The sequence below is a fragment of the Lagopus muta genome, chromosome 1 (assembly GCF_023343835.1).
Source record: "Lagopus muta isolate bLagMut1 chromosome 1, bLagMut1 primary, whole genome shotgun sequence".
NCBI lineage: Eukaryota > Metazoa > Chordata > Aves > Galliformes > Phasianidae > Lagopus > Lagopus muta.
This window is the reverse complement of record NC_064433.1, coordinates 142,666,031-142,678,981: the sequence shown is the minus strand read 5'-3', so window position 1 is coordinate 142,678,981 and position 12,951 is coordinate 142,666,031. Positions and strand designations below refer to the sequence as shown.

At 39.2% G+C, this 12,951-nt stretch overlaps 1 protein-coding gene across 1 annotated transcript in view; it reads left to right on the top strand.

Moving 5' to 3' along the window:
• The window catches only part of PCCA (propionyl-CoA carboxylase subunit alpha), a 265,701-nt gene that overhangs the window by 142,300 nt on the left and 110,450 nt on the right, over window positions 1-12,951 (top strand). The window contains exon 18 of the mRNA XM_048933195.1: window positions 1,963-2,065. Within this exon, the coding sequence (XP_048789152.1) occupies window positions 1,963-2,065 (103 nt within the window). The remainder of the gene's footprint in view (window positions 1-1,962; window positions 2,066-12,951) is intronic.

Genomic DNA, 12,951 nt, shown 5'->3' with positions numbered 1-12,951 from the left:
AGTCCAATGACGGGCTCCCTGCAGAAGATGTCCTATTTGAAACTGTGTTCTTGCATTTGTTACTGTAAAGCCTGTTCTGATTGTCGTTGTTGGTCTCCATTCTGTGTTTTCCAGAGGACTGTGTTAGTCTTATGCTACTGATAAAAATTGTCATTCCCTAATAAGAAGGACTGGTAAATGTGAGTCAACATTATGTGCAGTAGTGCTGAGGTGATGGGAGCATGCATTTGGAGACAAGAACTGTGTGTTGAATGACTTGAAGCAAGTGTGCCTCATTGGGCAGAGTTGCTCAGGGAGAAGAGAGCCTTCTGAACCCCTTCCCTGCCTGTTTCATCATCATAGAATCATTTTAGTTGGAAGTGACTCTTAAAGTTTGCCTAGTCCAACTTCTCTGCAATGAACAGGGACCCCTACAGCTTTCTCAGGGTGGTGCTTTTCTTTTATACAAAGTCTGTAATTGCTGCATATGGCGGCATGTGCTGTGTGATACCTACACATGAAATTCTACTGAGGCAGATAGCAGCTGCATAAAGCACTCTGAGCTCTGCTGTAATCGAGTTTAGCTAAATGATGTTGAGGTCCTTCCAGTTGCTGAATGGGGCCTACAGGAAAGCTGGGAAAGGGCATTTTATAAGGGCATGCAGCGACAAAGGGAAATGGTTTTAAACTGAAAGAAGAAATGCGAGGGTGGAGGGACACTGGAAAAGGTTGCCCAGTGAGGTTGTGAATGTCCTCTCCCTGGAGGTGTTTAAGGCCAGGCTGGATGGGGCTGTGAACAACTTGGTCTAGAGGGAGGTGTCCTATAGCAGGGGGGTTGGAACTACATGATTTTAAGGGTCCCTTCTAACCCAAACCATTCTATGCTTCTATGAAATCTTTCAGCCTTACGTTCATATTATTTTGTTAACTTGAATTATTGCATTATCTTCTTCTCTAGCTTTTGAAACACCCGTTCTTTCATCTGTGCAAAATCTTTCTCCTAAGAATACTTTGAGCTTATTCTCCGTAACAATTCATCTTTGCACTTCTTGTTCTCTTTTACACCAGCTTTAACTTCCTATCACCACCTTATGGGCTGGCTACTTCACTTGCCCTTTTACTTCCTCTCACATCACTTTGGACTGCTTTGCTCATCCAGTGATACCAGACTTGTCCACCTATGTGTCAGCTTCTCATAACAAATCTATGTTGCACAAGGGAGGGTAGAATTCTGGCACTGTGGTCTGTGTTTTAATCTGCTGAATGGACTATTACAACAACTACTACAACTTCTGTATTTCTACACAGCTTTCACTTGTCTGTAGCAAGATCAGGATAGGAGTTACCCTGATTTTTGTCCAAAAGTTTCTTAGTTTGTCTACCTTTAAATTACAGGCTACTTGAGATGTTTGTTTGTTTGTTTTTTTTTTGCTTTTGAAGTGCCAGGTATGACTTTGACTTCATTAGTTGTGAACTAATAATGACACAAGTGACACTAAAGGATGCAGGACTGACAAGTAGTTTCATTCACATTTATGTCTGGAGTTATTATCCCTTTTGCTTGGAAGCTGTGTAGCTTTGGTAAGGTAAGGCACTGAGAAAGAATGCAGTATATTTTGAATAAGTTCTAATGTACAAATGGATTCCTTACCAGCATGAGGCACAATATGTCAGCCAGTGACATTTCAGTAACAAAAACAAGATGCTGCAGCATCGTTCCATTTTTTTTTCTTTCAGTTGTCAAATTGTTTTCAACAGAGTTACTGGTGTTAGCAGTAGGGCTGATCTGTATGAAAACATACAATTTAAACTCTGAATCTCAGAGCATCTGCTATGCTGAGCCTTATCTTAATTTAGGGAAAAAAAAAATGCAGATTTAGTCTGTAAGGACTGAGCAGTGTCTTCCATAGTAGTTACTTTTGTTTTTATATTTGTGCTGGTCTGTGATTTCTAATAATTTTTAACTGATTTTTTGTAAACTAGGGCACCAGTTGACTGATGATGAAAGAAGGGAACTACTGGCAACAGCAGCTTCTTTGTATGTGGCTGAACAACTGAGATCTCAGCGATTTCTAGGGACACCAAGGTAAGGTTGTTTTTGTTTCCAGGAACTCAGGTGTGCTGATGCATTTTGTTAATGGCATCTTCTCATGCACGAGAGAAATGCTGGTGAGAAACTGCGTGGTTTCTTAATATAGTCTGCTTTTTTTTTTTTTCTAAATTCAAATGAGCTGTGGCTTACATTTCCCTACTCACACAAGTCATACATGATTATTTTTATTCTACATATTAGCATGCTAATAGGCACAAAAATGTGTTACAAGCCAGTGCAGTAATTAATGCACATCAGGAGTTTCATTACAGCAAAATGTTGCTACATTAGTAACTAACCACAAATTGAGCATCACAAATTTCCCATGTGACCATTTGAAGTGATCTAAGCACTTTGGGATAATGTGAGTGTTCAGCTACAGAGCTTTAAAATATCGTGGATTCATGAGTAATTTGCTACCTTGATGAAGAACCATGATAGATTTGGATCTAGTTCTGAAAACACATTCTGATCTATGAATTTTGGAATAGGCACTCTTGCTGTAAGTATGGATTTTGGTGCTGTTGTTGCCCTGCCTCTTCATTCTTTCGCATAACAGCTGCTGGTAACACACACAGTGCTGTTAATTGGTGAGACATTGCAGTAGTATCTGTCAAAATAGTAATCACTACTTTGTTTCTTTGGAACAGTGTGCTTTTTTTTTCTTCCTGTGTGATGCTTTTGGCTTTTGTGGTCCACTGGCGTATTGTTGTGAGCTGAAGCCTTTGTCAGTGCCTTGAGATCTTTTATGTAATTTGTGAATCTGAGTAGTTGATGTTTCCAACTGTTGCATACAGAAAAACAAAATTTCATCACGTGTCTGTTTCAAAAGTTAAATTCTTTAATGTGTCTGCATTGTATGTATGTCTGTGTGAGAGAGACAGAAGTCAGAATGCGGCACAGACATTATTCACATTCCATGCCAGTGGTTTGACAGTGTATTCTATTACTGATTTTACAGTGGTCAGGAATAAATCAGATGTGGTTTCGAGAAGTCTTTATTTTTATTTGTACCCACATAGATAAATAATACCATATGTGTCTAAAAAAGAAAAAAAAGAGCAAGCATAACAGCTTTGTAATATGTAGCATATGTAGGGCTAGGTGATTGTTTGCCTTACTCACCTATAGGGGAAAGTTAAGTGTTTTGGTTTTTTTATTTCCTTCCATAAGTTACGTTCTTCATAGCAAATGGCATAAGGAGAGGAACAGGCACTCTGAGACCACTGTTCTTAGCTAACAGATGAATGAGGGAAAATGAGGAGGAGCTTTAACTGTAGTTATTACTGGCTTGCACAGGAAGTTAAGTAGTCTGGTACTGCTGTTGAAAAGTAGTGGATTCCTTCATACTTAAAAAAAGGATGGGAATGTTTGACTTAAATAGTGATTCTCAAACTGCTGTTGCATTCCCTGATCTGATTTTTTTTCCTCTGAGTGTAAAATGTTCTTATTGCTAACAAGAGAAAAGCAGTCCTGTTTTGGAAGAATCTTTTAATGCTTTATTTCTAATGCAGAAATTTTCTTTCACTACTGGATGTTTGTGTATCTTAATAGAAAAGACACATACAACTACTTAAGCCAAAATATCAAATGTGCAAACAAAATAACTGCACTGAGCAATCAGGCACAGCCATGTCAGGAAAACAAATGGTTTCCTGCTTTGAAGAAAAAGTAGCTTATTTTTTGAGTCATTCTAGCATAACTCCCTCATATATTTTCCTCCAACATGGGCAGAGCAGAATAATCTGACCACATGACATTTTTACTTGATAAGACTGGATTAAGATTTGTGGTGGTTTTTCTTTTTTTTCTTTTTTCTTTTTCCAAATGTTGTATGGTGGAGCTAGCAAATCTTTTGGTACATAGAGTATCACTTTCTCTTTCCATCAGGTACTTAGCTCAGCTTTCTCAGCATGATCTTTTCTGACTGTTGTGGCATATGCAGATCTGGAATGAGTCCTTCAGAAGCTGAGCCTTAGAATTTTCTTGGAGTGGTGGCTGTCTGTGTTCCACAGAGGATAGGTATTATTTCAATCCACGTATGTTATAATGTCTACTTATTGCAATGACCGTAGAGCTGCCTATCTGAGGTCAAATAAGGACAAGGTAATGTGAAAAGACTTGCTTGTGAGTAACTTCTGAAGAAAAACAAACATGGTAGTGATCCCCTTTCCCTACAAATCCTGCAGCTCCATCAAAGAAGCAAAAGCAGTGTGAGGTCAAAGGATTGTGTAGGGGCCTGACCAGTACTCTCCACTCCTCAGAGTAGCTGGTTGACTCCCTCTAGAGGGGACTGAGGACTGTGGGGTGTTCAAGGTACTGCAGCCCAATCAAGGATCAGTCCCTTGTGGCATGTCCTCAACTTACCAAGCTGCATCTGACTTGTGCCTGCAGGTGTACCATGTCACAGGTACATTTTAGGGAACAGGACTGTGGCCACAGAAAGCACATCCTTATTGGTGTGTCTGCAATGTGAAAAATTTTAGTAACTAAAGAATGTGGAGTAGGAACCTGTCTTACTGGTGATGAATCAAATGTAATCCTGGATGCAGTTCTCTGTGGCAGAATTTGATGTTTGGAATCTGTGTGAATTTTAAATCCATATTGGAGGATATAAGTGCATTAGACAGACTGTGCATCCCCAAATGGATTTATAACATTGTCCTAACTGTTTGGAAAATCATGACAACGTGCTGATGATCGAAGTTTCACTACTCTGGCAATACTTATGCTGACATTTTCATTCACATGCACTGAAAACAACCACAAGGAATTTTTGTATGAAGAATTAGTCTGAAAAGTACTATTTTGAAATCATTGTTTCTTCTAAGCTTGGCACAGCTGCCAGATGTTCAGTTTACTACTGAACTTGGGGTATATGATTAACTTTTAGTTTTGTGTGGGTTTTTTTTCCTTCCTTCCTTCCTTCCTTCCTTCCTTCCTTCCTTCCTTCCTTCCTTCCTTCCTTCCTTCCTTCCTTCCTTCCTTCCTTCCTTCCTTCCTTCCTTCCTTCCTTCCTTCCTTCCTTCCTTCCTTCCTTCCTTCCTTCCTTCCTTCCTTCCTTCCTTCCTTCCTTCCTTCCTTCCTTCCCCTTCCCCTTCCCCTTCCCCTTCCCCTTCCCCTTCCCCTTCCCCTTCCCCTTCCCCTTCCCCTTCCCCTTCCCCTTCCCCTTCCCCTTCCCCTTCCCCTTCCCCTTCCCCTTCCCCTTCCCCTTCCCCTTCCCCTTCCCCTTCCCCTTCCCCTTCCCCTTCCCCTTCCCCTTCCCCTTCCCCTTCCCCTTCCCCTTCCCCTTCCCCTTCCCCTTCCCCTTCCCCTTCCCTTCTTAGCCACATGTATGGCATGCATTCTTCTCACTCCTCTGAGGGTATTTTTGAGTACCTTTCCCCACCTTCAATTATTCGGCCCTCCTCTACTTGGTCTCTGCCTCTTCCCTCCTCCTACCCCAGGTATGCACACACGATTTTCTGTGTAGTTGCTTTCTCTGCTGATTCTGCCAAATCATATAATCATAGCATCATAGGATCACCAAGGTTGGAAAAGATCTACAAGATCATCCAGTCCAACCATCCACTGATCACCAATAATTCTCACTAAACCATGTCTCTCAACACAACTTCTAAACATTCCTTGAACACCTCCAGGGTTGGTGACTCCACCACCTCCCTGGGCAGCCCATTCCAGCACCTGATCACTCTTTCAGAGAAGTAGTATTTCCTAATGTCCAACTTGAGATGACCCATATTAGCCTAGAAACCATTTAATCACAGTTTGCTTCTGATCATTTTGACAACCAGGTTAAGGGCTGATGATGCAGAATTATTCTGAAAGAGCTGGAAGCGTGAGATTGTACATCAAGGGATGAGAGGGAAGTGGAGCGTGTTTCATACCAGGGATCCAGAGATGGGCCTTAGCTGTTTCATGATCAGACTAGCAGCTGTCTCATGATGGGGATTCTCCTGTACAGTCAGTGGTATTTGTAGGAATATGGCCGGACAGTGTGTATTTCGCACTCCCTTGAGTGACTTAAATGATCAGCTGTAAGGTTCTTGCTAGAATGCACTCTGAGGATTGGTGAGCTTTTACCTCATTAAGATCCAAGGCCCAACTTTCTTCTGCTGTTTTCAATTAGATATGACTTCTGTAATAGGATTCTTTGTAGGAGTACATTGTGTGGCTTTGGGGTTAATGCAGGCCTCAGGGTAATCAGCTTGCTGTTCTTGTATCAGAGATACATGACAATTTGGGTGGAGCATCCACAGGTGGGTTTCCACTGTCTGTATTACACTGTGCCCCTGGCCTCACCAGTGGTCCTGTAGGATTTATTTGCCAACCACGATCTTAGAACAGATGCTGGAGACCCATGTGTGCTTGTAGTAACAGAAATATCAAGCATTTGCTTTTGTTATCCAATATGAACATTTTCTTTGTCATTTTTATGTAACTGGTTGCTGTTTAGCCACTTTTCTTGGGAAGTGGGCTGTTGAGCATTTGGTTTTGTTTTGCTTTTGGAAGATAATGAGCTAATGAAAATGATTGGTATTTTATAAGCCAGATACTACTAATGTGAATATTTCACTGTGGTATCTAGATAATAGGGGCACGAGTTTCCTACAGGAAACAGCTATGAATGATTAATGAGTGTTTCATTGTTCCGCTTTCATTTATGCAACCTAGGACTTTCCCTACTTGTTCCATTGTCCAGTTTATTGTGAAGCTGGTGCCACCCGCAGCTGCTGAACAGATTTACAGTATCTAGTAAAATCTCAAGGTCTTCCAGACAGAACTTGATCTTCTTTCAAGTGGAAACATATTTTAGCTGAAGTGAATCCAGCTTATTTTACGTCTGTTTGATGTAGTTAGCCTTTGAGACAAAAAATGATGTTGTACAGTTGAATCTTCACATTTTGGCTTCAGCCTTGTTTTCGTTAGTGGGTTGGGAGAGGAATAAGAGAGTGACTCTCCAGGTGTGGCTACATCATGCTATCTCATGGGTCTACTAATCTGGTGTTTATACTTCTAAACCCAATTGCCTACAGCACTTCCTATGTGTTGCTTGTGTTGGCAGCCAAGTGTGTTTTCCTAATTTTTCTATGGGTTTTACTCTTTCATCATTTATGACTTGGAAAAAAACAGTGAGTCTGCATGCCCATATTACCTGATACTACATACAAAAAGACGGTAACACATTGAAAAATGTTTTATATTGCTACCAAAAATCTAAAGGTTTTTCTTGGTCTAACGTTCAGTATAGGAAACTGGAACTGGAAAAGCTTGAGTTAAACTCCTAACTGTTCTTGTGGGACAGTTGGAATGGGCCTTGGTTTACCAAGACAGAATGGTCCTACTGCTTTACTACATTATTGAGGTCATATGAATATTTATTTATGAACATTTATAAGGAGACTTAAAAGGGATGATATTTTCCAGCCATAGAATAATGCTTTGGCAAGAAATATATTTGTGAGTGAGGAATTGCAGCAAAATGCAATCAAAATTTTGTTTTAATCTGGAAATGATGGCTTGTGATTTTGTTGAAAGGCTTCAACTGGTTAGCTTCTGTGAGGTTCTTGAAATAGCTGAGTTGAATTTTTGCATTCTAAGATCCTGAAAATTTGGTGTACTGGACATAACGTGACTGGTGACCTGCAAGAACAGATTGCTGGAAGGTTGTGTCTGGGTTGATTTGGTAGAGGCTTATTGCTGTAAATTCTCAGCTGCACGCAGTAATGATGGCTCAGATACCTACTTTGCTTTTCCATTGCATGACCAGGGCAGCTAGTGAGCTGTTTCAGAGAGCAGTGGTCCGGTACCTCTTATGCTTGCTTTCACGCAGACTACACCTATTATCCTGCTGGTGCTTGGGACGGAGCCAGCTCTTCGCCATCCTGGGGTTTCCCCATATGGAAGAATGGTCAGCTGCCCAATAGGAGAGCTATCTGGCTCTCTTGCACTGTTGGAGCAGCAAAAAATAAAGTTATCTTACATTAATTTTAAGAAGAAGGAAGATGATGTCAGGAAAATTTACTGGAGTCATCCGAACTGGCCATTTGGAGAGACTTTTGACTTGCGGTACAGTCACAGGCATTCCTGAAGTGTGATCCCTCCCTTTTCCCCTCCAACCTCAGTAATAACACGAACAGTTATTGCAAGTACAGCTAAATATTTATACTTTGCATTACCCTACAAATACCCTCCAGTGTGATATAAAGCTAAAATGCTTTGTTTTCATTTAGTAAGGATGACTAAGCCCGGCCCACTTGTGGCTTTTCTTCATTCCTTGCTTTGGAGTTACGCAGTCATCCTTAGCTCACGAAAATAGCAGTATTTTATCCTCATTCTTCTGGTCCCCTGGTCAAGAAGTCAAGCATTCTTTTCATGATTTACTACTGTGCCTTTGAAAGCTCTCAATATACTTACATAACTACTACAGCTTCAGACCATTATTTCACCATTATATTTTCGTTCTTTGTAGACTAGCAAGGTACTAAGAATCTATTCTGTGTGTGTTTGACCCTTGTTTGTAATGGGACCTTCAGGTTGTGACATGCTTCTCGTCTCTTTAGTGTAACTTAATGTTGTTCTTTTGACCTCTCGATAATAATGTAATATATATATTATGTTTGTAATCTCACTTAATCACTGCTAAACCAGCTGCCCTATATAGAATTCTGTCTGTCTTTAAAATCTGGTATTATTTGCCCTTCTACATTGTTCATTTAATATTACAGAAAGAGGATTACACGTGCTATAGACAAACAAGTAGATGGAAATACATGAAACAGGTGTTTCTAGCCACTGGAAATGAACTTTTGTGTAAAATATAGAAGTTGCAATGGAATTCAGCGTAAGTGGAACATTTATGACCATTTCTGGAGAAAGTAGGCATCATCTTTTCTTTGGATTCTATTAGTGGTATGAGAGTTGATAGTGTAAGTAATATAAGGTATTTATATACTAATTCAAAGGCAGAGCCATCATCCTGTGTGATTCATGACCACGTATATTCCAGAAACAGAACAGTCTGTTTTGGGAGCTTTTCATAGCATATTATCCCTCTTGCAATTGTAGGGAAGAAGGTGTTCTGGTCACTCAGGAATTCATGCTTGCTCGATCTTAAGATTGGATAATCATTATGAAATCATTATGAAGGTAATTGTTGTGAAGCTTGGACCTCACTGAACATCTTTTGGGAAGACCCCAGAGCAGCAGGTGCACAGCTTGCTGAGGTGGCTGCTGGTGGGAAGGCTGCTCACCAAAATAAATGGACTTGGCTACATCCCCGTGTTTATTGTCTTTTATTTTCATCATGTCTGCTGGAAAAGCAGCAGCTGTTGGAGGAGTGTCATGGCTTCTATGGCTACCATTCATGTGATGTTGAAACTTGAATGTACATGGCCTATGCACGTGAACGTTTTCAGTTGCACTGCTGTATTCCTAGTCCTTTTTTATTGTGAATCAGCCCTTTTCTCATCCATGCTTTGCTGATGACTTCTTCTTTCCAAGATCTCCTCTTTGCCATAAGACCTCTTTCTCTTTCCTTTACTTTGATCCCTTTTATAAGCTCAACAATTCTTTCCTTTCATGCAGGCTTACACCTCCTAAACTCGTTCTTCAATATTTGTCTGTGTGTAAAAAGCGTACACATGAAGCTGTAGAACTGTAGAACTAAGTTGCACGCTAATCACCCCTGGTCTTTTTACATCTATTTTCAGCATTGTTTTTTTTTCTCTCCATCTGTATGTTTTATTTGGAATATCCAAGGACAGAAGTGAAATCATGGTGGAGGTTTTTATCTAAGGGATAAGGTTTTCTTCACTTTGGGAGACTCTAAACTCAGGAAATGCATGTTAAGCTCAGTAAATGCATATGTAGCTACATTCATATTGAAAGCTCTATTTATGTTTCTTTCCTAGGATTATTAACATAAAAAGGATAAGCCCAAACATCAGGACCTTACCTTGTTAAGTTCCTTGGAGTGTTGGCTGTGTCCTGCTGTTTGTTAGTGTAGTGCATAGTTTATTCTCAGTACTGTTGCAGTAGAAATGTTATCAACGAAATAACATGGGAAGAAGTATCTTATTCAGTATTGTCTGCATACTTTTACATGCATGTGTCTTGATTTGCCTATTCTTTAGCATGCTTGCTTCATTCATGATTCACAAAGGCTATAGTTAAATATAAGATATTGATTGAAGGGATAGATAATTCATTTATACCTTTGTTATTGAGTATTACAATTTTCAACCGTTTCTTTTTCCTTTGATTCAGCTGCAAAAGTGGGATGGGACGCAGAATGGCCTCATTATTGTAGGAGTATTTCTCTGTTCCCTGCAATGATTCCAAAAGCTCTTGCACACTTCATCAGTATTATTGTAATTCTTTGGCTGCAGGATATTTGGCAGCTGTTGCACCCCACTGGCAAATCCTATTCAGACTTCACTTCCATTCACCATTGCCATTGGAGAATTGATTTCTCTCTCCTCTGCTCTAACCTTTCCCAATTCATTTTGGATTGTTCAATGTGAAACATTTTAATTTCATATCATACAGCCATTCAGCTCACAATCCTTTTTTAACCTGTCACCAGGGTAACAGCATAGCATGCTTTCTTTAGGCAATCAAGTTTTTATTTCACATGCTTAATGTTGCATTAAATGTTTGCATTTTGTTTAACCCTCTTAAATACTTTGAACTGTGGATATATTTTGCAGGGTAATGAAGTCTCTGATTTCAGTGTCAAGTCTTTGCAGAAATTGCCTTATTTAGAACTAAAAAAATATATATTAAAAATGAGAAGGTGAGTACAGTAATGAGGAGATTATTAGTAAAATCTCACATAGATGAATGAGACAAGCATTTGTAGAATGGCAAAAATATTTTTCTTCCATAAAAACCTTTCAGAAGCTTATAGTATGATCCTTACTCCTGTGCTTTAGGATTACACCTACCTGTAAGTGCTTGTAATCAAATTAATGCAAATGTGGGATTAACCATGGAATAACGTGACTCTAAGAAGTGAAGTAACTGGCCTATATCTGTCAGCCCGCTTAAAACCACTTACCAGATACGTGCATAGGACTGCAAACTGAATAGCAAGTGGTCTATTGCATAAAAATTAGAATTTTTTGGGATGATGCAATTGAAACACAAAAGTCATGTTTCTGGCATCAGCAACAGACTATTTTTTTGGAAATGAAAATAATAGTAATGATGCAGTTGGAGTACTTTATTGCAGATGATTTCAGAAATGAAATGGAGTAGACCTTTTCATACCTGAAAAAACATTGATGTAATCTGTGACCTTACAGAGCAAGTTCAGCTTGTCTTGGTAGAAAAATAGCTAGGTTCTCCTCCACCTATTTGGCTGGAAATTAAAACAAATCTGCAATAGATATTCTTAAAATGCCCACAATTTTATATCTTACATCTCTAATTATAACTATAGATGTAGCACTAAAGGATTTTTAACTGTCATGTTCTATTCTCAATCATGTAGACAGAAAAAGTGGGAAAACTTTTTAATTTTAACTGGTGAAATGTAAAAACTCACAGTGTTGTAAAGAAGGCCAAACTCTGCTCATTTACAATGAGATAAGCCTGTTGTAATGAAAACACTAACAATATTCATTTTAACACTTCATAATACTAATTTTACAAAGCTTCTTGCTTGCAAAATAATTCACACATACAGTCTTTTTTTATAAAGCAAAACATTTGCAGTACTGCATTAGGTAGGCTGAGTTTACATTTGATCTAGCTCTTTTTTGAGGAGACAGATCAGACCCATGAAGTTGACTTGGTTAGAGTCTTTATTTCAACAGTGTGCAACAATGCTGTTCCTAAGTTTTCTGTCCACTTCCCTTTTTTTCCCAAGTTGAACTATAAGCTACCAAACATCATTACCTGCCAAAAGTGGTTTGGCAGTGTTTTGCTGCTGAATTTTGCCAAAAGGAGCCAAACATATGGTAACAGTTAATTTATTGGTGCTTCTAACCTCAAGGGAACTCTTACAGAGTGCATATTACCTTTTTATCTAACATATTTTAAATAAAAGAGCTGCTGGCCTGAAATTTGATATGCCAGTATAGAAGCTGACCTTCGATGCAGTTATGCTTGATTCTGTCTTAAGGATGAAGTTAAAAGTGCAAATGTATAAGATTGAGCTGAGGCTTCTTTCTTTCTAACTTTGAGAGAGTCAAGTTGCTTTTGCATACCTGTAGTGCGTGCGTGTGTAAGTGATAACGATGAAGAAATATATTCTGGAGGAAAATGAATCCCACCTTTCCCTCAGAAATCATGAGAGCTCTTTCTTCCCATTCTTGATAAGAGATTTCCTGATACACATATTTTCAAGAGATAATGACCTTTGTTTTTTTTTCTCCTCACTTCTTTATATGCATTTTTCTAAGTATGACTACGGGTCTGTTTCCTGCTCTGTGACAATGTAGGCTTGTCTGCTCGTAATGGGAAAAGTATTTGAGAGGTAATATTGCTAATTGTGCTGTTATTTGCTGGTTTTGCCTGAGGTAACTCAAAATCTTCCACTGATCTGCTGCCTGCAGTTGAGGTAACCCTTTTTGCTCTCTTCATAACCTGATGTTGTAGTGACTCGCTTATAAGTAAAGCTACTTGAGCATGTCAGAATATTTCAGATGACATACTTAGATGGTGTCTTCAAAGAAATGCATCCAGATATCCTTTGACTCATATTAAGTATTCAGATGCCTAAATGTTTTTCTCTGGATCTGTGTTGAGGCTGCCCAAATGACTTTTCCTTTTGTGGTTATGGATGATTCTTTAATATATACCACAGACCAGTCTTCAGTGGTTTACGTTTGTGTAATTAGATGTGGTGCTTGGAGTTTGTTTTGGCTGTGGCT